This window comes from Hylobates moloch, unplaced genomic scaffold, assembly GCF_009828535.3.
Source record: "Hylobates moloch isolate HMO894 unplaced genomic scaffold, HMol_V3 SCAFFOLD_5, whole genome shotgun sequence".
Lineage (NCBI taxonomy): Eukaryota > Metazoa > Chordata > Mammalia > Primates > Hylobatidae > Hylobates > Hylobates moloch.
In genome coordinates, this window is record NW_026652280.1 from 140,600,349 (window position 1) to 140,626,412 (window position 26,064).

The 26,064-nt window shown below is 36.7% G+C and overlaps 1 protein-coding gene across 1 annotated transcript in view; it reads left to right on the forward strand.

The window, feature by feature from the left end:
- The window catches only part of COL24A1 (collagen type XXIV alpha 1 chain), a 404,873-nt gene that overhangs the window by 369,691 nt on the left and 9,118 nt on the right, over window positions 1–26,064 (forward strand). The window contains exons 53-56 of the mRNA XM_058439743.1: window positions 8,693–8,728; window positions 8,837–8,863; window positions 18,669–18,734; window positions 19,346–19,514. Coding sequence (XP_058295726.1) covers window positions 8,693–8,728; window positions 8,837–8,863; window positions 18,669–18,734; window positions 19,346–19,514 — 298 coding nt within the window. The remainder of the gene's footprint in view (window positions 1–8,692; window positions 8,729–8,836; window positions 8,864–18,668; window positions 18,735–19,345; window positions 19,515–26,064) is intronic.

Consider the following 26,064-nt stretch of genomic DNA (forward strand, 5'->3'; position numbering starts at 1 on the left):
TTTTATTAATTAGCTAAAAAAGAGAAATTGTGTAATTTCAGATAGCCTAAGAATCACAAAAGGATATTTAAATCGATGTGTTCAATTTGTAGAAATGTGATCCTCACCTTTTCTCAGCAGATTTATTGTAACAAGAAGCAAGAGCATATGCACACAGTGAAGCTATATTTCCAAGGAAGAGTGAGAGAGGGAAAGGAAAAGCAGAGAGACTTGGAATTAGCCCATGTTCCGTATCAGTGTGGCTCTGCATGCCTCCCCAGTATCCTTTCCAAGTACTGTGGCTGGGACATAGTTTCCATCAGGATTAGGAAGCCTGAAGTATCTATGGCAATGTCACAAGCATTTCGCATAAAAAAAAAATTGAGTGGCTGTGTGATGGATTACAAATGCAATAGATTAGGGCTGCCATCTTAGGTTGTAGTGATAGAAATATGGCATGCAGAATAAAGCAGGTAGTGGTACAAGTCATGCTATCCCCAAAGAAAACATGGACAACGTTAATGCACATTCAGAGAAGCGCAAGGATCTGGGGAACCCATGTCCTGGTAGGACCAGTTGAAATATCTGGGATGGTTAGCCTCTACCAGATTCTGCAGCCTGGTTACATCCCTCTCCTTGTTCTTTCTTCTCTCGTCGCACTTTCTGGCTTTTGCACCTGTTATTTCTCTACCATACCCTTCATGTATGGTAGAGAGCTCCTGCTGATCTTGACATTTTGATTTAATGAACATTTCTCGGGCAGGCATGCTAATGTTTTGACCCCACCCCACTCCCACCCCTGGACATAATACCTAGCACTCAGGACCTAGTACAATGCCTGGCACGTGTTCTTCAGTTTTGTACTTAAATGTCCTCTTATCCTGACTAGCCTGTGTGAATAGCAGTGCCCCCACCTTCCTGAGACGCCTTATATTCCTTCTACCTGTGTCTCTACCAACTGACATAGTACATATTTATTTGTTTTTGTTGTTGTTGTTTATTGTATTTTTCCTCACTAGAATGTAGCCTTGAAGACACAGACATTTTATCTGTGGATTTTTGTTTTAATGCTGTGTCCCTCACACCTGGCAGTGCCTCTCTTATAGTTGGCATTCAGTAAATATTTAATGAATTATTGGTAAATGAATTAGATAAAATTGAGGTGTCGGAACATAATAGTTGTCTTCAAATATTTGAAAGGTTATCTTATAAAAGAGAGGATAGATACAATATGAGTAACTCTAGAGGATAAAATTTAAAAGACTTGTTTATTGAATTGTACTTTTGGTTTCTGTGCTCAGCTCCCTGAGAGAAAGTGAGCTCCATGAAGGCATGAGATATATTAGATACCACCTAGCACCTACCTACCATCGTTGTTACCACCTAGTCCCCAGTCTATTGTAGCACCTAATTAACACATATAGGACACATAATTAACACAATAAATACTTAGTGACAAAGTTAATAGAATGCTGAGGCTAACTTCAGCTCCATGTAAATAATGAGCTGTCTACTACAATAATGAAAACTACACAAAAAGATCATTTTGCAAGGTAATAACTACCTTTCACCAAAGCCTACTGACCATCTCCCCAAGTTACTGGACTGGTATTCCTGCACTGAGTAGGGAATTAGAAGAGATACCTATAAAGTTCTTTCCAGATCTGAATATGTGTGATTCTACATAAAAGAAAAATAAATAAGCCCCCCACACACACAAAAGAAGTAACAAAGCCATAGAACATAAAGAGTTCTTTAGAGATTAATTCCCATCGGCTGTAAATCCTATTCTCAATCCATCTCTCATTCTTCCTCACTGGCATCCTTGTGCAGGTGATCATGATATCCCTCCTGGACTCCTGGTTTTTTGTCATTTCTTCCACTTTTCCCCCACTACAATCTATTCTCTACATAGCAAATAGAGTGATATTATTAAATAATAAATCAAATTATATCATTCTCCTCTTTAAAAACCTCCCTATGACTTTTTCTTGCGCTTAGAATAAAATCTAAGCTTCCTTGCCTTGATTTACAAGACCCTACATGAACCAGCCCGTTTGTCTCTCCAGTGTCCTGATGCACCATTTTCCACCTGCCACCTACACTAACCTCCTTTCTATTCTTAGGAATATGCCTTTTTTTAACCTAGGAAATTCTTTCATATACTCTTTAAATGATTAATTTTATCTCAATATTCAGGTCTTTTCTCAAATACCATCTTAAAGAAGTCTTCTCAGACCATTCTGTCTCATCATTTCCGGTCATTCTCTGTCACTGCATCTTGTTTTGTTTTCTTCATAATAGCACTCATTGCAATTGTTTCCTGTCCCCTCCACTAGAATGTAAACTTCATGAGAGTAGGAACTTTGTGTGGTACACAGGTTATCAGTGTCTAGAACAGAACTTGCCATGTAATAGGTAATAGTTGATAAATGAATAATATGCCCTAAAATTAAAAAGTGAAACACTATTTCCAGTTCTAGCCTGGTAAAGTAGCATTTCCTGAATTAACTTGCTTTTTAGAGTTTTTAGTCTGTGGGTTATCACAGTTCTCTTCATAAATAAGGTGCAAACTTCCAGTACCCAAGGGAGATGGGAAATAGGCACAGCGGCGTTTAGAGTAGGCAACTAAATTTGCTGGTTAAAAAAAAAAAAAAAAAGGATTAACTGGCACATTACAATTATGAGTTTATTCTGTTTTATTGTTGAGTAACTGATAACTGATACTAAATACCTTTTTAATCACTTCTCCTTTGATTCCATTATAATTTAAGGAGCTTTATAAAGTTAATCTTTTAATTCCTGGAGATCATTCTGCAATTATCATAATCCATAAAATGTGCCGTTAAACCTTTTCTCCTTTGTTTTATGGAAAAGCTTGGTAACATTTCTTACACTTTCATTGGGAATTTTTCAGTACATTCTACCAGTTTGTTTTCTTTAAGGAGGCAGTTTAAATAATTGACTGGCTAAAGACGCCTAACTGGTTACTGTCTTTCAGAATGTAATACATTCGCGGAGGTCATTCTCAGAAAATACTAGTAAATGGTGCATTTTTGGAATGGATTTTATTAACTAAGACCTATTGTATTGAGACAAATAAGAGACTTAAGTCTTTGCACAAAGATCAGAATCACGACAATCTATCAAATTGCTTTATCAATCTTATTATTATTATTATTATTATTATTATTATTATTTTTGAGACAGAGTCTCACTCTGTCGCCCAGGCTGGAGTGCAGTGGCACAATCTCAGCTCACTGCAAGCTCCACCTCCCAGGTTCAAGCAATTCTCCTGCCTCAGCCTCCCGAGTAGCTGGGACTACAGGTGCCCATCACCATACCAGCTAATTTTTTGTATTTTTAGTAGAGACGAGGTTTCACTGTGTTAGCCAGGATGGTCTTGATCTCCTGACCTCGTGATCCGCCCGCCTCGGCCTCTGAAAGTGCTGGGATTACAGGTGTGAGCCATCACACCGGGCCTCAATCTTATTTTAAAATTCTCCATGGAGAAAAATTTATTAAACTATGAATTTATTAAACTGTGCTCTCCTTACCAAGTTTTATACCTAAATATAACCAAAAAAATGACCAAAGCATGATTCAGTGACTTTAAAAAAATGCAAAGAAGTTTACAGCTCATTATATAACACATGAAAAGTAACTCCTTTGTTATAATTTGGGTTTCTTGATTAGAAAACTTCATGTCTTCTGTAATTTAACATTGTAAACTCTAGTATTGATCCCAAGTAGGTCCTTTCCACCACTGAGAGAGCTGATTCTGTATGGCCATTTATGAAAGAGTTATTTTTCTTTCTGTTCTGTACTTGCTCCCGGTCTGCCTGCCTATGGACTGTTTTTAAAATGAGTCCCTAGATTCATATATATTTTCTTTTTCTTTTTTTTTTTTTTTTTTTGAGACAGAGTCTTGTTCTGTTGCCCAGGCTGGAGTGCAGTGGCATGATCTCAGCTCACTGCAACCTCCACCTTCTGGTTCAAGTGATTCCCGTGCCTCAGCCTCCTGAGTAGCTGGGATTACAGGCGTCCAGCATCACACCCAGCTAATTGTTTTTCTATTTTTTTGTAGAAACAGGATTTCACCATGTTGCCCAGGCCAGTCTTGAACTCCTGGCCTCAGATGACCTGCCCGCCTTGGCCTCCCAAAGTGCTGGGATTACAGGCATGAGCCACCGCACCCAGCCCTATTCCTATATATATATTCTAAACAGAGCCAGAGTTTTATGGCATCCTAAGGAAACCTAGCAGATAGCATGTAGAATTCTCTACTCTTCCTCTACTTCAAAACTGTTGTGTTACTGGCAAATAAATCCTGAAAGTTTACAAAATTTCCTACTTTCTATGAGACCTGAAACACTTAAAACACAATTAAGTAAATTTTAGAGTAAGTAATACAGACAGGACTGCTGGAAATAATGGGATACAGTTAGTAAAAATTTAACAAGTAAAATTCTAAGTAAAATTTTAACTTACAGCAGAAATGTTATCCTAGTGTCAGATGTCGGCAAATGATTTTTTTTCTTTGTTGACAGAGTCTTGCTGTGTCACCGAGGCTGGCATGCAGTGGTGCAGCCATAGCTCACTGGAGCCTCGAACTCCTGGGCTCAAGCAATCCTCCCACCTCAGCCTCTCAAATAGCTAGGACTATAGGTGCATGTCATTGCACTGGGCTAATTTATTTATTTATTTTTTATTTTTTTTATTTTTTATTTTTTGGTAGAGACAGTGTCTCCCAATGTTGCCCAGGCTGGCCTCGAACCCTGGCCCCAAGTGATCCTTCTGGCCTCTGCCTCCCAAAGCCCCGGAATTACAGGCATGAGTCACTATACCTGACCTGAAAATAATTTTGACAAAATGTCACAACTTGAATCATATAACTTACAGCTATAGAAATAATAAAAAAAAAAAAACAGAACAATCTCAGCATGAATTTTTAGATTAGCTGCTTCATATTTATAATATACTATTTAATGAAATCATAAAATATTGAAACATCCCATTGACATTTTCTCTAATATTATCTCTAAGTTAATATGTCTTCACAGTTCTTGATTAGTAGTTGTCTTATTTGCCTCCAATTTGAAAGTGAGGAGGATGGTTTCTGCATTAAAAGGAAAAACTAGGATATGGGAAATAGGTCCTAAATATTAACAGGGTAAGCATTTAAAGCGTATGTATGTATGTCTTTTTAAAATTCATAAATAGTATAAATCATTCATTAAAAAATGTCAAACTTTTTAAATTCAAGAACACTTACCATTACATTTGTACAGATTTTAAATTTTAAATTCCCAATCTGTATGCATGTGTACACCTTCTTTATCCAGATATAAAACATGAGGTAGGTCATGCAGAAGCACATGCCTGTGGTGCCAGCTACTCAGGGATGCTAAGGCAGGAGAATTGCTTGAGCCCAGGAGTTCAAAGCCAGCTTGGGTAGCATAGCAAGACTCCCGTCTTTAAAGAAAATTAAAAAATTTAAAAAACACACATCAGGAAGAAAATTGATAAAAGTCTTGAAAATCATAATTCTAAAGTGAACCTTGGAGATTATCTTCACTAGACCTATTATATTACAGTTTACATATCTGAGGTCCAAATGTACAGCAGTTCACTTAAGACCATATAGCAAATTAAGTTACAAAGACAAAACCAGAGCCCAGATTCCCAATTCCTATGTGATTGTGTTTTTCTATAAATTATAGTGCCTCTCAGAAAAAGAGGGTTAGGAGGTCTTGGTAAGGAATATGGTGTGTGTGTGTGTGTGTGTGTGTGTGTGTGTGTGTGTGTGTGTGTCCTCCACCTAGATCAAGAGTAGCCCAGCTATCACCTGCATGACAACTTGAAGAGTTTATGTTCTTATTTGCAGTCACACCCTATGACTTGTGATGCTCACTCATTCCATTCTAATTACATTACTATCTAGTTAATCTTATTTAATATTACTAAATTCTCCTTTCAAACCAATGAATCTCAACCAGGAGCCATTTGTCCCCCTACCACCCTAGGAGACAACTGGGGGAAAAGAATGAGATGTTAGTGGCATCTAGTGGGTAGAAGCTAGGGATGCTGCTAAACATCCTACAGTGGAAGCTCCTCAGTTTATAAATGAGAAAAGGACGCTCTCTGCAACTGAGCCAGCCCAAAATAAAGATCATGAAGCTAAATCAAGATTGCATTTACATAAGGAAAATGACATAAAGGAAATGACATTAGGAAATGAAATAAAAGAATTTACAAAAAGGAAGACTAACATACTCAAGTTTAAGGATATGCACTTATACGTATTTTCAAAGTATACCGATAAAATATGTTACTTTTGGAGGATCGTATGTAAATTCTGGGATAAAGTGGAAAGAGAATCTTGTTTTCACAGGCAGTGTTTTTACTATAGCCGAATAACCACCATAACCATTCAGAGTAATTTGGTTCCCCTTTAGAAAATTAACATAGATGGCCAGGCACAGTGGCTCATGCCTGTAATCCCAGCACTTTGGGAGGCCAACGCAGGTGGATCATTTGAGGCCAGGAGTTTGAGACCAGCCTGGCCAACATGGTGAAACTCCATGTCTACTAAAAATACAAAAAAATTAGCCAGGAGTGGTGGCGCACGCCTGTAGTCCCAGCTACTCGGAAGGCTGAGGCAGGAGAATCACTTGAACCTGGGAGGTGGAGATTGCAGTGAGCCGAGATCGCACCACTGCACCCCAGCCTGGGAAACAGAGGGAGACTACGTCTCAAAAAAAAAAAAAAAAAAGAAACTAGAAGAAAATTAACAGAGACAATCATAGTGTTGTTATAAACTACTTTACTTATTTAATTTTATTTTTTGAGACAGAGTCTCACTCTGTCACCCAGGCTGGAGTGCAGTGGCGTGATCTCAGTTCACTGCAACCTCTGCCTCCCGGGTTCAAGCAATTCTCGTGCCTCAGCCTCCCAAGTAGCTAGGACTACAGGAGCGCACCACCGTACCCGGCTAATTTTTTTGTATATTAGTAGAGATGGGGTTTCACTATGTTGCCCAGGCTGGTCTCAAACTCCTGAGCTCAGGCAATCCACTGGCCTTGACCTCCCAAAGTACTAGAATTACAGATGTGAGCCACCGTGCCTGGCCTATAAACAGCTTTATATAGACTAGACAGTGAATCACTTCACCTTAATGGTGTATTAGCTAGAGTAATAAAAAAGAACTAATAAAATGTTATATTGTTGGTATCATATTTTTTTAACTTGGCTACTTTCCCTATTCTGTGTGGGTACATTGGGGTTGCCCTGCCCTATGCTGGTGGGTTTGAAGTATTTTGTCTGATTATATTTGTGATCTGACTTGTTCTGGATAATAAGCTGAAATGAACTTTATAAAATCAGCAGTAGAAATTGTTTCTTATTTTTCTATGATAAATTCCCCTTTTGAAGTCAAAGGTAAGATATGTATTTTGTACTGAACCATCAGTGATATTTTCCAAATGTCAAAAACTTGCTAAGTGGAATGGACTATCACAACTGTTTATTATTTTTACATTGTTGATCCAAAATGGAGAAGCGGACATAACCAGTTTCACTTTGAGCTTATGTATATTTAAAAGGCTATCTCCAATGTGACATTTCTGTCACCTACCATGCAGCTTCTGAGATATATGCATTGGTTGATAATTAAATGAATGGGTGATGTTAAAATTAACTAGTATTAACTAGTATTAATTTTAACTAGTATTAACTAGTATTAAAATTAACTGGTATTAATTTTAACATCATTCATTCATTTAATTATGTACAAGTTTTGTACATTCTCTGCTTAAACTTGTAATCATAAACCAGATAAACTAAGACATGTCTAGCAGGCACAGTGTTGGAGTACTCTACTCTTTTCAAGTTACTGTGTATTGTTTGTTCTAGCTATCACAGTATATTTAGGATTAACAGCTTTGGCAATACAAGATGCTTAATACTAAGTCAAGCATGATGTCAACATTATCCAAAACTTGGCTGAAGATAAGTGTTGCTTTGCCATCTTTTAACCATAATTGGAGTAGACTCAATATAGTCTTCACATTTAGCCGAACATCTAAGTTACTTTTGAACAGATATACAGGGCCTTTGAGTATTTTTAACAGTAATTACTATCGCTTTGCTTTGAAAAATGTCAACATAACTTTTGACATTTTGCTATATACCTTGTAACTTTTCTAATTTCTAAATTAATACTAATTAATATTAACATCATTCCTTCATTTAATTATCAATAAAAATGGAGAAGTATTATTTTGGAGAGATTTTCAGGTGAACTCAACAGGAGTTGGTAACCAGTTTATAGACAGATGAAGGATATTAAGATGTCTAAGAACACTGAAGTTTCTATATTTGATGATTAGGTGGATGGTAGTTAGAAATAACAGGAAAAACATCTTTAGACAATACTAACATTTTAAAATGTTACATTTATAATATTTTATTAAAATGAGTAAGTTCAGTTTCTAATAATATCAATAAACAGGAAAATAAATATCTAGCTTGTTTATGAATATGGATGATTGCTAAGTACCAGAGCATATAACTTTAGAATACTAAAACAATTTTAAATTGTATGACTTGCCTGGCACGAAAGGCGATGACAGAGGTTGAATATTAGTTCTCTTGCTTATACCCAACAAAAAGTATAATATATATGTCTTGTGTTTGTCTCCATTTCTTCCAGGGTCCTCAAGGACCGAGAGGTCAACCAGGGCCTCCAGTGAGTTGGTTTTCATTTATATCTGTTTACCATTGATGCTTATATGTTTGCCTGGTTTAAGATGTCTACTAAATAAATGTGTATTTTTTTTAATTTGCTGTGTTCTAGGGTCCACCTGGGGCACCAGGCCCAAGAGTAAGTTTGCTTGGTTTGATTTTGTTTTGTTTTATCTTAGTATGTCATATTAACTTTTTAAATCTTCTTCTGTTAACTCTCTATTAAAAGGTGTCCCTTTTGCATACCTCTGTTCTTTTTTGCTAACCTGATACAGGGCTGGCCCAGCTACACAAACATGAAATCCAAGCCTCAGACTTCTTATTTATAAAATGGAGATGGTATCTCCTGCTTTCTTGGGTGGTTTCAAGTATTGAGTAAGAAGTAAAGCATGCAGCACATTGTATAATACATAATAAGCACTTGAAAAACTAAGTATCTCCATTTCTTCCTAATTCTACATCTTCACTCTCCCTTTTTAAATGTTCCCTTTTTGCCAGCCAGAGTTATTCACTTCTTTGATTTACATGAATCTTTCTCAGTTGCTGGTAACTCTGGAAGCCATCAGACTTCTCTTATGTTTGCTTATTATCTAACTACTATGACCCAAAACTTGCTACCCTTATCTCTGAGGCAATGTTTATGTTGCTTCTGCTATTCTCATGCCCTCTGATATTCTGAGCTTGATTTTCCTTATGCTTTGTATCCACTCTCATATTCCGCAGTCTTTTTGTCTTCCTGCTCCCTATGAAAGGTCTCTCTCCATCTGCAACCTCACCCACACCCCACTCCTCCAGCCTCCTGGCCAAATACAGTGGTCCTTGGTCACATTTTCTGACTAACGTGGATCTACTGTTGGCTACACCATCCCAAACAATGGTCAGTCCTATGCCATTTAAGCCTCCTTATTTCACATGCTGCTTTGATGTCATTTAGATCTCTGCTAGTTCTAGGTGGTGGTTTCCTGTGGTCTACTCTCAGCAGATCAGGACCTCTTCATTTCCCTCAGCTTTTCATTGGGGCAAGGAATAACTTCCAAGCAAAGTGCCACAAGGAAGACTATCCCCTTGAAAACAAGAGACCCATTTATCTGTGATTTTAAAAAATCACTTCCCCTTTCTGGCCTTCTGACTAATGTGGAGGGCAACTCTCCCTATGTGAACATCAATAAGAATGTCTTTCGGCCGGGCATGGTGGCTTGTACCTGTAATCCCAGCACTTTGGGAGGCCGAAGTGGGTGTATTACCTGAGGTCAGGAGTTTGAGATCAGCCTGGCCAACATGGCAAAACCCCAGGCATGGTGGCACATGCCTGTAATCCCAGCTACTCAGGAGGCTGAGGCAGGAGAATCACCTGAGCCCAGGAGGCAGAGGTTGCAGTGAGCCGAGATCATGCCACTGCACTCCAGCCTGGCAGAGCAAGAATCTGTCTCAAAAAAACAAAACAACAACAACAACAAAAAAAACAATGTCTTTCTCCAAGTCTTCAAATCACTTTCCACTTGTTTATTCTTCCTTTCCTCCTGGATCCCCACAATGCGTGGATTACAAGTACCCTCATTAATTGCCTTCCCAAATTATAATGACTTGGATATATCATAGCTCCTTTCTCAAGAAAGAACAAGTTCAAGTTCGAAAGGATCATATGTCATTGGCAAATTAAAGAAATGTTTAGTGAAAATTTTCACATTTAAGTGCCAAACTGTGTGACACATATCTCTGTCTCACTTGGAAAATATATGTGTTCCTACACAGCCAAAATAGAGTAAGACATGAGAGGTTTTTGCTCAGAGCAAAATGTGGATTAAAATATGTATATACTTTGAGAAATTAATCAGGAAGATTAAGTAAGAAAATATATGTGTTGAATACATTATAACTACTCAATAAATGCTAGTTTCTTTGTTTCCTTCTTTTCTCCCTTTTTCTCCTTTCTGTATTCCTTCTTGGCCAATATGAAAACAGATTTCCATATATAGTGCTGTTTTTCTGGAACTTGCAGAGTCCATTGTAGGAAAATAACATTGAGGATAAGATTTCTAGAGCAGACGTCTAAATGACAATAAGACACCTAGACATTCTTTCTAAAGTCAGCCTCCATGAAACTTTTATTAATTCTATTCCCTCATCACACTACAAGATAGAACTGATCACTTCCCCTTCTTTGTTCATGCTCATTTATTTTCATGTTTGTCTTTTCTATTATATTGTGAACCCTCTGAAGATAGAGACTACTTTTTAAATTTTCCTTCCATTTAAGCTTTTAATAAATGTTGAGTGCATGCTTGCATGAATACAAAAAATGGCGACATCTCAGGAAATTTTAGTGGGAATCTTCTAAACTAGATTTCACTTGGAGAGAAACAATGTCTATAAAAGAATAGACTCAGAACTAGAGGTTCTATCAGTAATTATTGAGCAGTTATTTCAGACTTTGAGTTGGGATTCATTGGTCAGCGGATCAGAAGACCAATTTAGTGAGTCTCATTCAGGATTATTTTTAGAGCAAATGAAATAGAATAGAAAAAAAATATGGAGAGGGACTGCTTAATAGATATGGAGTTTCTTTTTGGGTGATAAAAATGCTCTGAAATTCGGTCATGGTAGTGGTTGAACAACATTGTGAATCTACTAAAGACAACTGAATTGTATATTTTTAAGTGACTAAAATAGTGAATTTTATGTTATATAAATTTTACCTCAATTAAAAAAAATCAGTACATCATCATCAGTAAGAATAAATATGGTTTTACAGAACTTTTTAAGGTTAAGTATATGTATGTTTGTGTGAATTTTGTCATGATGTAAAAATGTATTTCTTACTGTGGGTCAAGATAAGTATGAAAACTTCTAATCCAGTCCAGCCACATATTGATAAGACCTATGAAACTAAAGTAGCTTCTCAGTTCTCTAAAGTGGAATAGCTAAAAGGAAATGTTTCAGGAAAAGGAATATGTACTGATGGTGAATTTGAATGTGAGGATAGGGTAATGACCAGACCTCAGTGTGTATGGTAAGGTATTTAGAAATGAATACAGAAGTATACAATATGATGTCAAAGTTAACCAGAAATGATTAGTAGAATAAAGGGAAGAACAGAGTGTCTATATGTGTCTGTGTTTGGTGTATATGATGGAAATAACAATCGTTAAAAATCATTAAATGAGAGAAAGAATTCCCAACTGATGTATTCCAATTAATGGGTCAACTGTAGAACCTGGATTGGTGAATTAAGAAGTGGCAGCTGCTATTATATTCTGGTTCCCTAGAATCAGCAAAAACTTCCTTCATGAAGCGGGGTGTGACCTGAAATGAGTTCCTGTTTGGTCAGCATTTTCACCATCTAGTGATCTTGAAACTGCAGATATATGAAAAAATAACACTTCTCTTCAAAAAACTGAGGTGCCTAGACTAGATCTGCTCTTCACTCAAATGATTTGGAGAGAATTATGAAGATTACATTCTCCCAAAGTATAATGAATACTGCTGTCTAATTCCCTCATTATTTCACACTCACTAGTTACAACATATAATCAATCTTTATTCTCTGTTTTCTATTTTACATGCATGTTTTTGTAAATATTGAGTGATTTCCATGTAAGAATATGTTCTCTCTAACTAGAGTGCCTGGAAGAAGTTACTTTTCCTTTTTTGATCCCCTCACTGCACCTAATGAGAGATTTATGCTTCGATGTGGGCACTTAGATGTGACTGAATGACTTCCCAGGCAAATCCTCTTAATACAATTTCTCTGACCCTGCCTTTCTTAAAGTCTGCCTGTGGGGAAAAAGTCAATAAATTCAACAAATTGATGGACTGCTATGTGCCAGTCATGAGCTAGGCTTTGTGAATACCTTGGGGATTCTAGGAATATGGAGATTGTTAAGAAAATTTTTAAGTGGCCAAGTGTTATGAAATTTCTTTTCTTTCTATTACCTGTTGGGAAAAAAAATGCCTTTTTATTGAGTTGTCGCCTGCACTGATGGTGTTTAAAATTGCTGGTACCTTAGCATGACTAAAGCATCAAACTCTACACTACTAATCTACTAATAGTCATTGTATTATTTACTGCCACACACAGAAAATCATAGTGATGCCAATTAAGAATATCCTGTGATTTATTCATCTTGCCCTCTGTTGGTGAGCTTTTTTTTTCAGTTTTTTAAATTACACATAGTACAAATGTCCTGTCCATATACATATCATTTTGTAGAATATCTAGGGGACAAATTGCCAGAAGTAGGATAGTTTGGTCTAAGGGATAATGAGCATATTTACTTGTTATTTTTAATGTTGGCAAGATATACATAACAAAATTTTTCCATTTTAACTATTTTTAAGTGTAGAGTTCAGTGGTATTAAGTACATTCACATTGTTGTGCAACCATTACTATCCATGCCTAGAACTTTTTTTGTCTTCCAAAACTGAAACTCTGTACCCATTAAGTAATAACTCTCAATTCCTCCCTTTCCCCAGCCCCAGCAACCGCCGTTCTACTTTCTGTCTCTATGAATTTGACTACTCTAGGTACCTCATATAAGTTAAGTCATACAATATTTGTCTTTTTGTGACTGGCTTATTTCACTTAACATAGTATCTTCAGGGTTCATCTCTGTTGTAAGCGTATATTAGAATTTTATTTCTTTTCAAAGCCGAATAATAGTCCATTTAATACATATACCAGATTTTGTTTATCCAAATGGACACTTATGTTGCTTCTACCTTTTGGCTATTATGAATAATGCTGCTATAAACATTGCTGTACAAATATCTGTTGGAGTCTTCACTTTCAATTCATTTGGGTATATACCTAGAAATGAAACTGTTGTATCATGTAGTAATTCTGTGTCTAATTTTTGAGAAACTGCCATACTGTTTTCCATAGCTGCCGCACACTTTACATTACCACCAGCAGTGCACAAGGTTCCAGTTTCTCCACATCCTCACCAACACTTGTTATTTTCTGGTTTATTTTTTCTGTAACAGCCATCCTAATGGTTGTGAAGCGGTATCTCATTGTGCGGTATCTCAATGTATTTCACATGCATTTTCCTAACGATTTGTGGTGTTGAGCATATTTTCGTGTGTTTATTAGACATTTATATATATATATTTTTTTGAGACAGATTCTTGCTGTGTTGCCCAAGCTGGAGTGCAGTGGTGCGATCTCGGCTCATTGCAACCTCTGCCTCCCAGGTTCAAGTGATTCTCCTGCCTCAGCCTCCCGAGTAGCTGGGATTACAGGTGCCCTCCACCACGCCTGGCTAATTTTGTATTTTTAGTAGAGCTAGGGTTTCCCCATGTTGGCCAGGCTGGTCTCGAACTCCCGCCCTCAAGTGATCTGCCCACCTCAGCCTCCCAAAGTACTGGGATTACAGGCGTGAGCCACTGTGCCCAGCCTCTTCTTTAGAGAAATGTCTATTCAAGTTCTTTGGCCATTTTTTGAATTGGATTGCTTTTTTTTTTTTTTGGTTGTTAATAAGTTGTAGAATCTCTTTAAATATTCTAGATATTAATCCTTTACCAGAGAGACAATTTGCAGTTATTTTTTTCTGTCCCTTGAGTTGCCTTTTCACTCTCTTTATAGTGTCCTTTGTTGCACAGAAGTTTTTTTTTTTTTCTGATATAGTCTAATTTATCTACTTTCTTCTCTTGTTGACTGTGCTCTTGGTATCATTCCAAGAAATCATTGCAAAATCAAATGTTATCAAGCTTTTCCTATTTGCTTCTAATAATTTTATAGTTTTACCTCTTATGTTCAAGTCTTTGATTCATTTTGAGTTCATGATATAACTCATGATGTAAGTTTTTTTGTACTTGATGTAAGTTAACAGTCTAACTTCATTCTATCCCATGTGGATATTCCATTTTTCCAGCACTGTTTGTTGAAAAGACTGTCCTTTCTTCATTGAATGGTCTTAGCACTCTTGTTGAAAATAATTTGATCATAAATGAGAAGGTTTATTTCTGGACTCTCTATTATATTTCATTGGTCTTTATATCTGTCTTTATGACAGTACCAACTGTTTTGATTACAGCAGCTTTATAGTAAGTTTTGAAATCAGGAAACATGATGCCTCTAACAACTTCTTTTTTCAAAATTTTTTTGGCTACTTGGGGTCTATACTATATGTTATATTTACTATATTGTAACTTCTACTACTGCTCTTTATTTCTTCAGGTGGATTCAAGTTTCTGCCTAGTATCCTTTACTTTAGGCCTGAATGACTCCCTATAATATTTTTCTAGGGAAGGTATGTTAGTGATAAATTGTCTCAGTTTTTATTTAACTGGGAATATATTAATATTTCCTTAATTTTTAAAGGATAGTTTTACCGGAAATAGAATTCTTGGCTGAAAGTCTTTTCTTTTAGCACCCTGAATATATTATCCTACTGCCTGCTCACCTTTATGGTTTTTTATGGGCAATTAGCTGTTAATCTGGTTGAAGATCTCTTGGACATGATGAGCTTCCTCTCTGCTTTCAGAATTCTCTCTTTGTCTATAGCATTAGATAGTTTGATTATGATGTGTCTGGGAAAGTTTGTGGAACTTCTTGGACATGTAGGTTAATATTTTTGCATCAGATTTGTGATGTTTCAGCCATTATCTCTTTATATATTCTTTGTGTCCCTTTTTCTCTCTCCTTCCCTTCTGAGACTCTCATCATGCATATGTTGGCAAGCTTGACAGTGTCCTACAGATCTCTTAAGTCTCTGTTCATTTTTCTTCATTATTTTTTTCCACTCCTCAAACAGGATAATCTCAATAAACCTGTCTTCAAGTTAACTGGTGCTTACTTCTGCCTATGGAAATCTACTGTAGAGCCTATCTAGTAAATTTTTATTTCAGCTATTGTACTTTTTAACTTCAGAATTTCTATTTGGTTCTTTTTTCTTTAATTTATGTGCTTTTATTATGTTCTCTACTTAGTAAGACATCTTTCTCATACTGTCCTTTAGTTCTAAAGACATGGTTTTATTTCATTTTTTAACTTGTCTAAGAGAGAATTCTGGAAGGCTATTATTCCACCAATTTGCTGTCTCCTAGATTTCTTATCTTCTTTAAATATCTTTTTAATATTTCATATGATGAAATGGAAGAACATATAAGTACATATAGTACACACTGTAGTGATTGCTTCAAAAGCACTGTGCAGCTATTTCAGTTGCAAACTCAACTAGCCAGTTTTATCATAGAGTACCATTTTTTATTGACAGACTACCAGCATTATTAAGACATGAGTAGTTCACAGATATTTTCTTGAAAATGAATGAAGTTAGCCTGCCATTTCAAGGAAAACAACTGACAGAATTTGATGCCAGTGATAAATTTCAAGCTCTCAAGCAAAAATAAGAATTAGGGAAAACATGTATTTATCACTGAGAATTTGACAGATTCCCAGTACTTACGTTTTCCTGATAAGTAACATTATGTTTTCCTGATGATGTTAACAAATGTAATTTTTGACATTAAGTAATGAGTTGTATCTGTGTTTGGAAGACCTGCATAATTCCATAAATCAGTATTTTCAGAATGATCAATATATTATGTTAATAAAATCATGTATAAGCAAAAGATCTATGAAAGTATAAAACAGACCAATTGATTTTAGTATAAAAGTACAAAACGTTCATTGAGGTGGGTTCAGTTTTCCCATAGAAACTAACATTTAAGAAACTACCACTTATCAAGTTTTGGTATAAGGTGTAATGTGAAAGAAGAAAACCCATAATTATTTGAAAAACACAACTTAAATACTTTTCATTTTTCCTACTACATATTTCTGTTAGGCTAGATTTTCTTCACAACCAATTGAATGCAAAAACAAATATGAGAATTTAGCTGTAATCTATTAATCCAGACATTACAGAAATGCACAGAAGTGTAAAACTGGGTCACCTTTCTCATTAATTTTTTTGTTTTGGAAAATATAGTTAATTTTTATAAAAATATTTATATTAACATATAATGGGTTTGTTGATATTTTAAAGCAATTGACACATGAATAGTTTTAAAATTTATTTTGGTTTCTACTATAGTCAATATCAAAAGTTGGCCGGGCACGGTGGCTCATACCTCTAATCCCAGCACTTTGGGAGGCCGAGGCGGATCACCTGAGGTCAGGAGTTTGAGACCAGCCTGGCCAACATGGTGAAACTCCGTCTCTACCAAAAATACAAAAATTAGCTGAGTGTGTTGGCACACGCCTGTAGTCACAGCTACTTGGAGGCCGAGAGGCAGGAGAATCACTTGAACCTGGGAAGTGGAGGTTGCAGTGAGCCGAGATCATGCCACTGCATTTCAGCCTGGGTGACAGAGCGAGACTCCATCTCAAATTAAAAAAAAAAAAGTTATAATTCACATAAACAAAAAATTTGTAAGGCCTCTAATAATAAAGGAATCCTTTATTAAAAGTGCAAAAGGATTCTGATTGTGAAGAGTTTGAGAACCACTATGCTAGGTTTTCTAATTAAAACCCTTAATCACCGGCAGGGGACTAAGTGAACAACATAAAGGTGGCTATGGTTTAGCACTTAATTCAGTTTCCCATATTTAGTGCCAATATTTTTGTGTGACCCATATCCAAAATCTGCTCATTCACACAAGCAAGATGGTCATAATTATTTAATCTGCAGATAATATTTTAGGTTTACCCTCTTTGCTACTTGAATAGTCCATGCTCCTTCTGTCTCATGGCCTTTGTGCCAGGTTGCTGCTTCTGCCTGGAAAGCTCTCTTACCCCTTCTCCTAACAATTCTTATTTATTCTTTGGATATCAGTTGAAATTTTACTACCTCAGGGAAGCCTTCCCTGACCTATTCCTTCCAACCTCTTACATTTTCCAGATTTGATTAATTTCTCTAATTTCTCTCATAGTTTCGTGCACTTTTCTTTCATAGCATGTATCTCAATTGGTAATTATGATTTTTGAGATGATTTAATTATTGCCTATCTCCTCTCTAAGTTTAAGTTCCATAAGGGCAAGTTTCTTTTTTGTTTACCATTTTATCCTCAATATATATCACAGTGTTTGGCAGTGTATATATGCAGAATGAGTCAATTATTTTCCAATATGAAAAACACGTGCTTAAGCAAGGGAGAGTACATTTTATTGATTATTCCATCATTTTAAATAGTTTTTCAAACTACCAACCATGAGCTATGAGAGATCTGTTGAAAACAGTTTCTATTATGCAGCCTTCAAGTAAAAAGATGTCTTCACAGTACAATGACTGAAAGAAATTAAATTGCTTGTTTCACTTACACAGATGCCATTTCCCAGAACCTTCTCCCAACTCATGCTTCATTGTTCTAAGATAATTTTTTTAAAAGAATTACAAAAAAAAAGGCTTTTACTAATGGTTATGCTCTGTCTTTTTCTAAAAATATATTTTATTAAATGCAAGAGGAGATTGATTTCGTTCTGTATTATTTCTTTTGGGACTCATCGTACATTTTCCAATTTCAGAAATTATTTTTAAAACCGCAGAAGTATCAGATTAAATTAATGTGGTGACTACCTCAGGACAGTAGTATTTTATTCTATTCCTTCCAAGAATGTAACTGTTAAAAATTACTACAGTTATTTATTCTTCACTTTACAATTTATTAACTGAAAGGATCATATTTTATTCTCTTCCATTTGAGGAACATTGTATGTGTGTTTTCAGGCCACAGAAACAAATAGTTTTTCATTTGAGGACTCTAGACTCTGGTCCTATTTTAATTAGGAGACCTTTGAGATTTGGATGAAGGTGGCATATTGTCCTTTCAGATAGCCAGGCAATATTTGCAAAATCTGTCTAACCATAGAGTTACAGAACCCCTTCAGATAATAAGTCTGGTATACTTTAATAGCAGTCCTTTCAGAATTTACAGCATTTACTTTAGGGCACTCAGTGTTGATCTTATTGCTAATCTCAAATGGTTTTGTTTTACACAGAAGCAAATGGATATCAATGCTGCTATTCAAGCCTTGATTGAATCAAATACCGCCCTACAGATGGAGGTAATATATCTGGTTTTATTTATATTGGCACTGTCTCTCAATATACCAATTAAACAGAGAAAATTTTTGGAAGCCAAAATGTGACATTATCTCAAAGATTGTATTTAAAACAGATTGAAAATGTGAAATGATTCTCAGGAACAAAGTAAGTGATTTTGGTATAATTAAACAGAAATATATGCGTAGGATGTTTTGTAAGGAAAACATTTAAATCAAAAATGTAATACTGTTATTTGTAAGGAATTTGGTACTATCCAAGAAAGTAGTTAAATGAGGTTAGCCATGTTTCTTAAAATGAGATATATATATTATCACTACTCATTTATTTTATTTAAACTCTAATGATTCAATGTGTAATTTAAAAAACATAATACAGTAGACATAGCAATTCTTATGTTAGCTTGAAAACTAAACTTGCAAATGTGAATTTAACCTCTTTAAAAGATTAAGGTTATTAAAGCATACACATATGCCTATGCTTAAATATAAACTGTTCTTTACATTCTACTCCCAACTTACTACACATAATGGAAACACATTCTTCTCCTGCCTTGGCCCATGTTGGTCCTCAGGAGTTTTTTGCTTATATAATTCTTATGATGACTTGGCAGAGCTACCAGAATACTGAAGTGACTTTAATTGACCACAGTGAAGAGATACTCAAAACCCTGAACTACCTTAGCAATTTATTGCACAGCATCGAGAATCCTCTTGGCACACGAGATAACCCAGCACGAATCTGCAAAGATTTACTTAACTGTGAACAAAAAGTATCAGATGGTAAGTTCTTGGTTACCTCAAACTCTGATATCAAATTTCATTTCATCATTTCAGTGTGTTTGAGATTTGTAATGTGTTCACTCCAAATCATAGTTAGTTTGATAAAACCCTGGCAGAAGCCATTTTAATGTCATCAAGAATAAAATTCTCTATGAGGGAGACATGCTGCTGATGTCATCCACCCCTACCTATATCATTTGCTTACATTTTGTACTTGGAATACAGCATATTCATATTAAAAATTAAGATAGGTAGGCCTGACCTTTGCATTAACAGACAGTAGCACCCATCAGAACTTGGTAAGTCAGGACTACCAAAGTTAACCACAAAAATAAATATATTATAGAATCTCCTTCGCCATACTCCCTAAAAGTCTAGTTTTTTTTTAATACAAAATGGAATTTAAATGTCCCCTTCTAGAATTGATGACCATGAAGATGGGAGCGGTTTGTCATTCTTGGAAGTGTCTCATCTCAACACAGATGCCCCAATTTCATTAGCCAGAGGTGCAAAAATGAATTTAGATTAGAACAATCAAGGAAAGGTTTTAAATCAAGAGGAGTAAGTCATCAGTTAAAAAGGGGAAACCCTGTCTGCTACAAACTCTAGTTTTAGCACAATGACATGTTTGAAAAAAAAAAAAATGTATGATTTGAAAAGTGCTGATATAAAAAATGCTGATTTGAAAAAGCTGTGTTACGTTATTCTGTGGTCATTTTAATTTTGTTTGTACATACACGTCTCACATACATGCACTCACACACACACAAATACGCACATACACACATGTCCAAAACATCTGCTTCTGTTCTAGAACTTCAAAGAAAACATTCATTTTGTTTATATTAATAAAACACTTAACTTCTAGAGATATTTTCTGCCCTAGATTAATATAAAAACTAAAATAATACTTACAATTGTAGTTGCCTATAATAATTCTCAGGTTGATTCTTTCCCATATTTGAGGGCATAAAAATGTAATTCTGTAGAATTAAAAGGAACAAAGATGTTGTAAGACATACAAAATTGGTATGAAATGTAGTTCAAAGTCTACCTTCCTCATAAGAGAAATAGCTAAATGGTGTGGATTGTGCAGTGTTCAAAAAATCTTTACACCCCCCAAATACTTTCATCACTAGGATATCATAAGTGCTATAAGGAAAAACAAAACAGCAGGGAAGGGAGATTTGATAGGACATGGAGCACAAGATACAATTTTTAAATGGAATGATCAAATAAGGCATCTATGAGAATGTGACACTTGGGTGATATCAGAAGGAGGTAAGAGAGCAAGCCACAAGAAATCTAGAGAAAGAGCTTTCCAGGCACAAAGAATAAATGCAAAAGCCCTGAGTCTTTGAGTATACCTAGCATGTTTTAGAATTAGCAAGAAAGCCAGTATGAATGAAAGAGAGTGCATATGGGGGAGAATGATAAGAAATTAAATTAGAAAGATATCAAAAAGTCAGGTTATACAAGACCCTCTAGACTACTCAGAAGTCTCTAGCTTGTACTCTTAATAAGATGGGAAGCCATTGGAAATTGCTGAGCAAAGAAGTGACATAATTTGGCTCAGATTTTAAAAATATTACTCTAGCTAATATGTTGCAAATATAATGAGGAAGACAGGGGTAGAGGTAGGGAAACCACTGAGAAGGATATTGACATAATCCAGGAGAGATGATGGTTGGTTGGACTAGAGTTGGTTGCAGGGGGAGTGGTAAAAAGTCGTTAGATTCATGAATATGCTTTATGCTTAGCGTTCCATTATTGGAACGCTAAGCATGTGGGAGTTATTTATATCCTACTGCTTAAGGTTATCACCAAGGTCTGATTGCAAAAATTCAAAAAAATTACTACCTCAGGAATAAATGGGTTAAGGTAGAGCCAGCAGTTTTTGTTGATAGATTGGATGTGGGCTATGAGAGAACTAGAATGGTAAAGGATGACTCTAAGGGTTTTTTTTTTTCTATAAAAGGGTCGGATGTTGTTAACAGGAGATGCAATTTTGGAGAAAAGATCAGGAGTAAAATTTTGGATATATTTACTTTGAGATGTCTCTTAGACATTCAAGTAAGAATGTCAAGTAGGTAGTTGACTACTCAAGTTCAAGGTCAAGAAGGAGGTCCTAAGTAAGGGTAAAAATTATGAAATCATTTACATTTAATTGGTATTTAATGCCTTGAGACTGCTTAAGACTACATAGATAGTAAGTAAAGGAAGAAATGAGGTCTAGGCCTGGCACAGTGGCTCATGCCTGTAATCCCAGCACTTTGGGAGGCCGAGGTGGGCAGATCGTGAGGTCAAGAGATTGAGACCATCCTGGCTAACATGGTGAAACCCCATCTCTACTAAAAATACAGAAAAATTAGCCAGGTGTGGTGGCACGCACCTGTAGTCCCAGTTACTCAGGAGGCTGAGGCAGGAGAATCACTTGACCCGGGAGGCCGAGGTTGCAGTGAACTGAGATCACACCACTGCACTCCAGCCTAGCCACAGAGTGAGACTCCGTCTCAAAAAAGAAAAAAAAGAAATGAGGTCTAAAAACTGGATCCTAGAGTTCTCTAATGTTTAAAGATCAGGAAGGTGAGGGCGAACTAGCAAACAAAACTAAGAAGCAGCTATCACTGAGATAAGAGGAAAACTAGATGTGGTGTCCTGAAAATCGGGCAAAGAAAATGTTTGCCAGAGGAGGAGGGAGGGAAGGGATTAACTGGGTCTGTGTTAAGTAAAGCAAAGACTGAGAAAGACTACTGAATTTAGCAATGCAGACATCATTGAGGACCTTCATCAAGATCAGTTTAGAGGAATGGTAGTAGTTAAAACCTTATCAGATTTTAAGAGAAAAGGATAATGCTAGGAACTTTTCATTCCCAGTAATGAAGCACATAATTCATATTACCTGGCTAAGTTAATTTTTTAAGTTAAAAGCATAAAATAAATAAACAGCAACGAACCTTCAAGCCGAGACTTTAAGGGAGACAGCAGAAAGTGAACCCAACATTTGGAGCTACTTTTACCCCCAGTATGTTGAGAAGCTTGGTGGCTTCAGGAGGTAGGGGTCAAAAGTTAGAATCTGTGGCCCACCAAAGGTGAAGACTTAGGCTTTCAAAGGCCTGCATTCTAGTAGTAAAGATAAACTGGAAGAAAACGAACATTCATACAGACTGTAGCTTTGCTTCACATCATCTGGATAGCTCAGAAAATCCCACACTTTGAATTTGTATTAAAATGGTTCCAAAGTGCTGGAACCCCCACATACCGTCAGAAACAAACAAAAATCTCCTATAAAAGATAACATTATCCTAGAACTCAAACTGTTTCCACAAATAATTTTAAAAATGCAGTGCCCAGCACACAATCAACGACAACCAAACACACAAGTTGACACAACACCATGAATAAGAACTAGTAGAAACAGCAGACAATGAAAGCAGACTCAAAAGAGAGAAGAAAAGAAGTAGAATTTAAATCTGCAAGTATGATGAACAAGATAAGTCTTCTTTCTTCTTTCTTTTCTTTTCTTTTTTTTTTTTTTTTTTTTGAGGCAGAGTTTCATCCCTGTGCCTAGGCTGGAGTACAGTGGCTCGATCTCAGCTCACTGCAACCTCTGCCTTCCAGGTTCAAGCGATTCTCCTGCCTCAGCCTCCCAAGTAGCTGGGATTACAGGCGCCCACCACCATGCCCGGCGATTTTTTTTTTTTTTTCATATTTTTAGAAGAGACAGGTTTTCACCGTCTTGGCCAGGCGGGTCTCAAACTGCTGACCTCGTGATCTGCCCGCCTCAGCCTCCCAGAGTGCTGGGATTACAGGCATGAGCCACCATGCCTGGCCTTAAGATAAGTCTTCTATAGGAACACAGTTTATTCACTATAATAAGAGAGAAGGCAGGCCAGGTGCAATGGCTCACGCCTGTAATCCCAGCACTTTGGGAGACCGAGGTGGACAGATCACTTGAGGCCAACATTTTTTTCGGATCAGTTTGAGACCAGCCAGGCCAACATGGTGAAACTTAATCTCTACTAAAAATACAAAAATTAGCCAGCCATGGTGGAATGTTCCTGTGGTCCCAGCTACCCAGGAGGCTAAGGTGGGAGGATCTCCTGAGCCTGCAGGGGTTGGAGGTTGCAGTGAGCCAAGATCATGCCACTGCACTCCAGCCTGGGCAACAGAGCAAGAGAGAAATTCCTATTTCAAAAAAAGAGAGAGAGAGAGAAGGTAGAATATATTTGTACAAGCAGAGACATGTGGGGTAGATATGATAGTGGGAGTTTATATAAGTTACATAAATTTTCTTCAGATTCCTTCAGTTGTCTCATTGAAAGTGGAAGGTTATCAGTTGAGGATAAGAACATATGAATGGGCATAAGATAGTTAACTATCTTAGTGATAGAGGGAATAAACTCTGGAAACACCATATTACTGTCTAGCAGCTTTACAGACACATTTGAATTTGAAGGATGCCCATCACAACAGTTGTGTTTTTCTCCTACTACTTTTTTCTGTGCATGTATAGGTACAGGTTAGGGAGAAACTTATGTAGAATTGGGGATTTATAAGACAAGTAGAGTGAAATGAGGCAGGGCAAGGGTGTAAGGAAGTTTATAAGGACATTACTACAGTAAAGGACTGTGGATTTTTAAGCTGGGAAATAAGGGAAGTGAATATATGATCATTAGGGACAATGAAAAAGTGATAGGTCCTGATGAAAGTGAAGAATTATTGGAGTTAGGACACTAGAGGGAGTGAACTGGAAAGAGAAGACAAATGAAATTATGGAGGAGATGCAGTTGTTGGTAATAACAAAAACTAGGATATGGCCTTGGAAGTTAATGGTTAAAGTAAGGTACGAGGGTAGGGGGAGGGTACAAGATCATTGGTGGAAAAGTAAGAGGGTTGGGGAGGATACGATTCAAGGAACTGAAGGCCAACATGTTGAAAGCATCATCTATGTGGCTTTAAAATCACCAAGAATTAGGTCATAAGTAGATTTTCTGAAAGCGATAAAAAGCTAAAATTGTCAAAGAAAAATAGTAAATGATTACACCAGGAGGAACTAATGAATGATATAATGTGATTATAGTAATTTCAATATGGAGTGTTTTCAGGGAGAAGTGCAAAGAATGGTCTGGAAGTAGCAACGAAGAGCAAGAAAGATGCCTTCCCACCTTCAGGCACCACACTGTAGAGGCTACAAGAGAAGCAGTGTCCTCAGGGGAGAGCTAGTTTTGAGTGAGAACATTTAGGCTCACAAAAGATATATCATGGTATAGGACTTTATCTCTAGCTTGGCATACCTTAAAAGAAATTATGGAGTCCCTACCCAAATAGAATATAACGGCTGAATTCAAAGCATTTCACCCTATATAACAATAAAAATTTGCTTGATGAAAACCTTTTATAAAGAATTTTTTATTATTAGCTCATATAGTAGTAGGATAGTATTTCTTGGAAGACAAGAGAAGGTGAAAGAAGATATACGTTTACTCCATTAGGTAAGACTGGAAGCCCTCATCAGATTCTGATGAAAAATTCAGCTGAGGCTGGGCGCGGTGGCTCACGCTTGTAATCCCAGCACTTTGGGAAGCCGAGGCGGGCGGATCACGAGGTCAGGAGATCGAGACCACGGTGAAACCCCGTCTCTACTAGAAATACAAAAAATTAGCCGGGCGTGGTGGCGGGCGCCTGTAGTCCCAGCTACTCGGAGAGGCTGAGGCAGGAGAATGGCGTGAACCCGGGAGGCGGAGCTTGCAGTGAGCCGAGATGGCGCCACTGCACTCCAGCCTGGGTGACAGAGCGAGACTCAGTCTCAAAACAAACAAACAAACAAAAAATTCAGCTGTACTTTCTAAAAACTTTATGAAATATTCAAAATTCTGAAGATAAGGGACTAGGAATGGTGGACCTCCTTCACCCCTTTCTTCTGTATTTCAATATATCAGTAGTTCTCCAAATGTGATCCCTGGACCAGAATTAGATACTGTTAGAAATGCAGATTCTTAAGCCCCACCCCAGACTTAATAAATCAGCAACTCTCAAGGGTAGGGCCCAGTTATGTGTGTTTTAGTGATGGTTTGATGCACACTAAAGTTTGAACACTGCTGCAGCTGAGGACCATTTCTACCCTTTGAGCTACCAATTAAGCAAGTAAGCATTTTGAGGGATTAGTAGAATAGTAGAGGGGAGAATATTTGGGGATGTTTTGGGAGCTAGAGGAAGCTCAGGATGAGCTAGAGGAATCTTTGCTATGGAATAAAAGTGGAATAAGCAAGGACTTCTGCCTACTGTAGAAAAAATGACATTTGACAAAAACTGTTGAATTTTCTTGCCTTTTTAATGCAGGAAAACAGGGCTGCCTTATTCAAAAATTCCTGTCCTTTGTATTTGGAATAAGATGCTATTTTAATACTGTCAGTCTATTAGTCTGGAATTAAGATGCTAGGCCATTGCTTTTCAGTCTAAGTATTTTCTGTAGTCTGAGTTTAGGCCCAGTTTTATTCTCTTGGGCACTCAGTGGAGCAAAGACTGGTAGAATTTCACTAGCTATAGG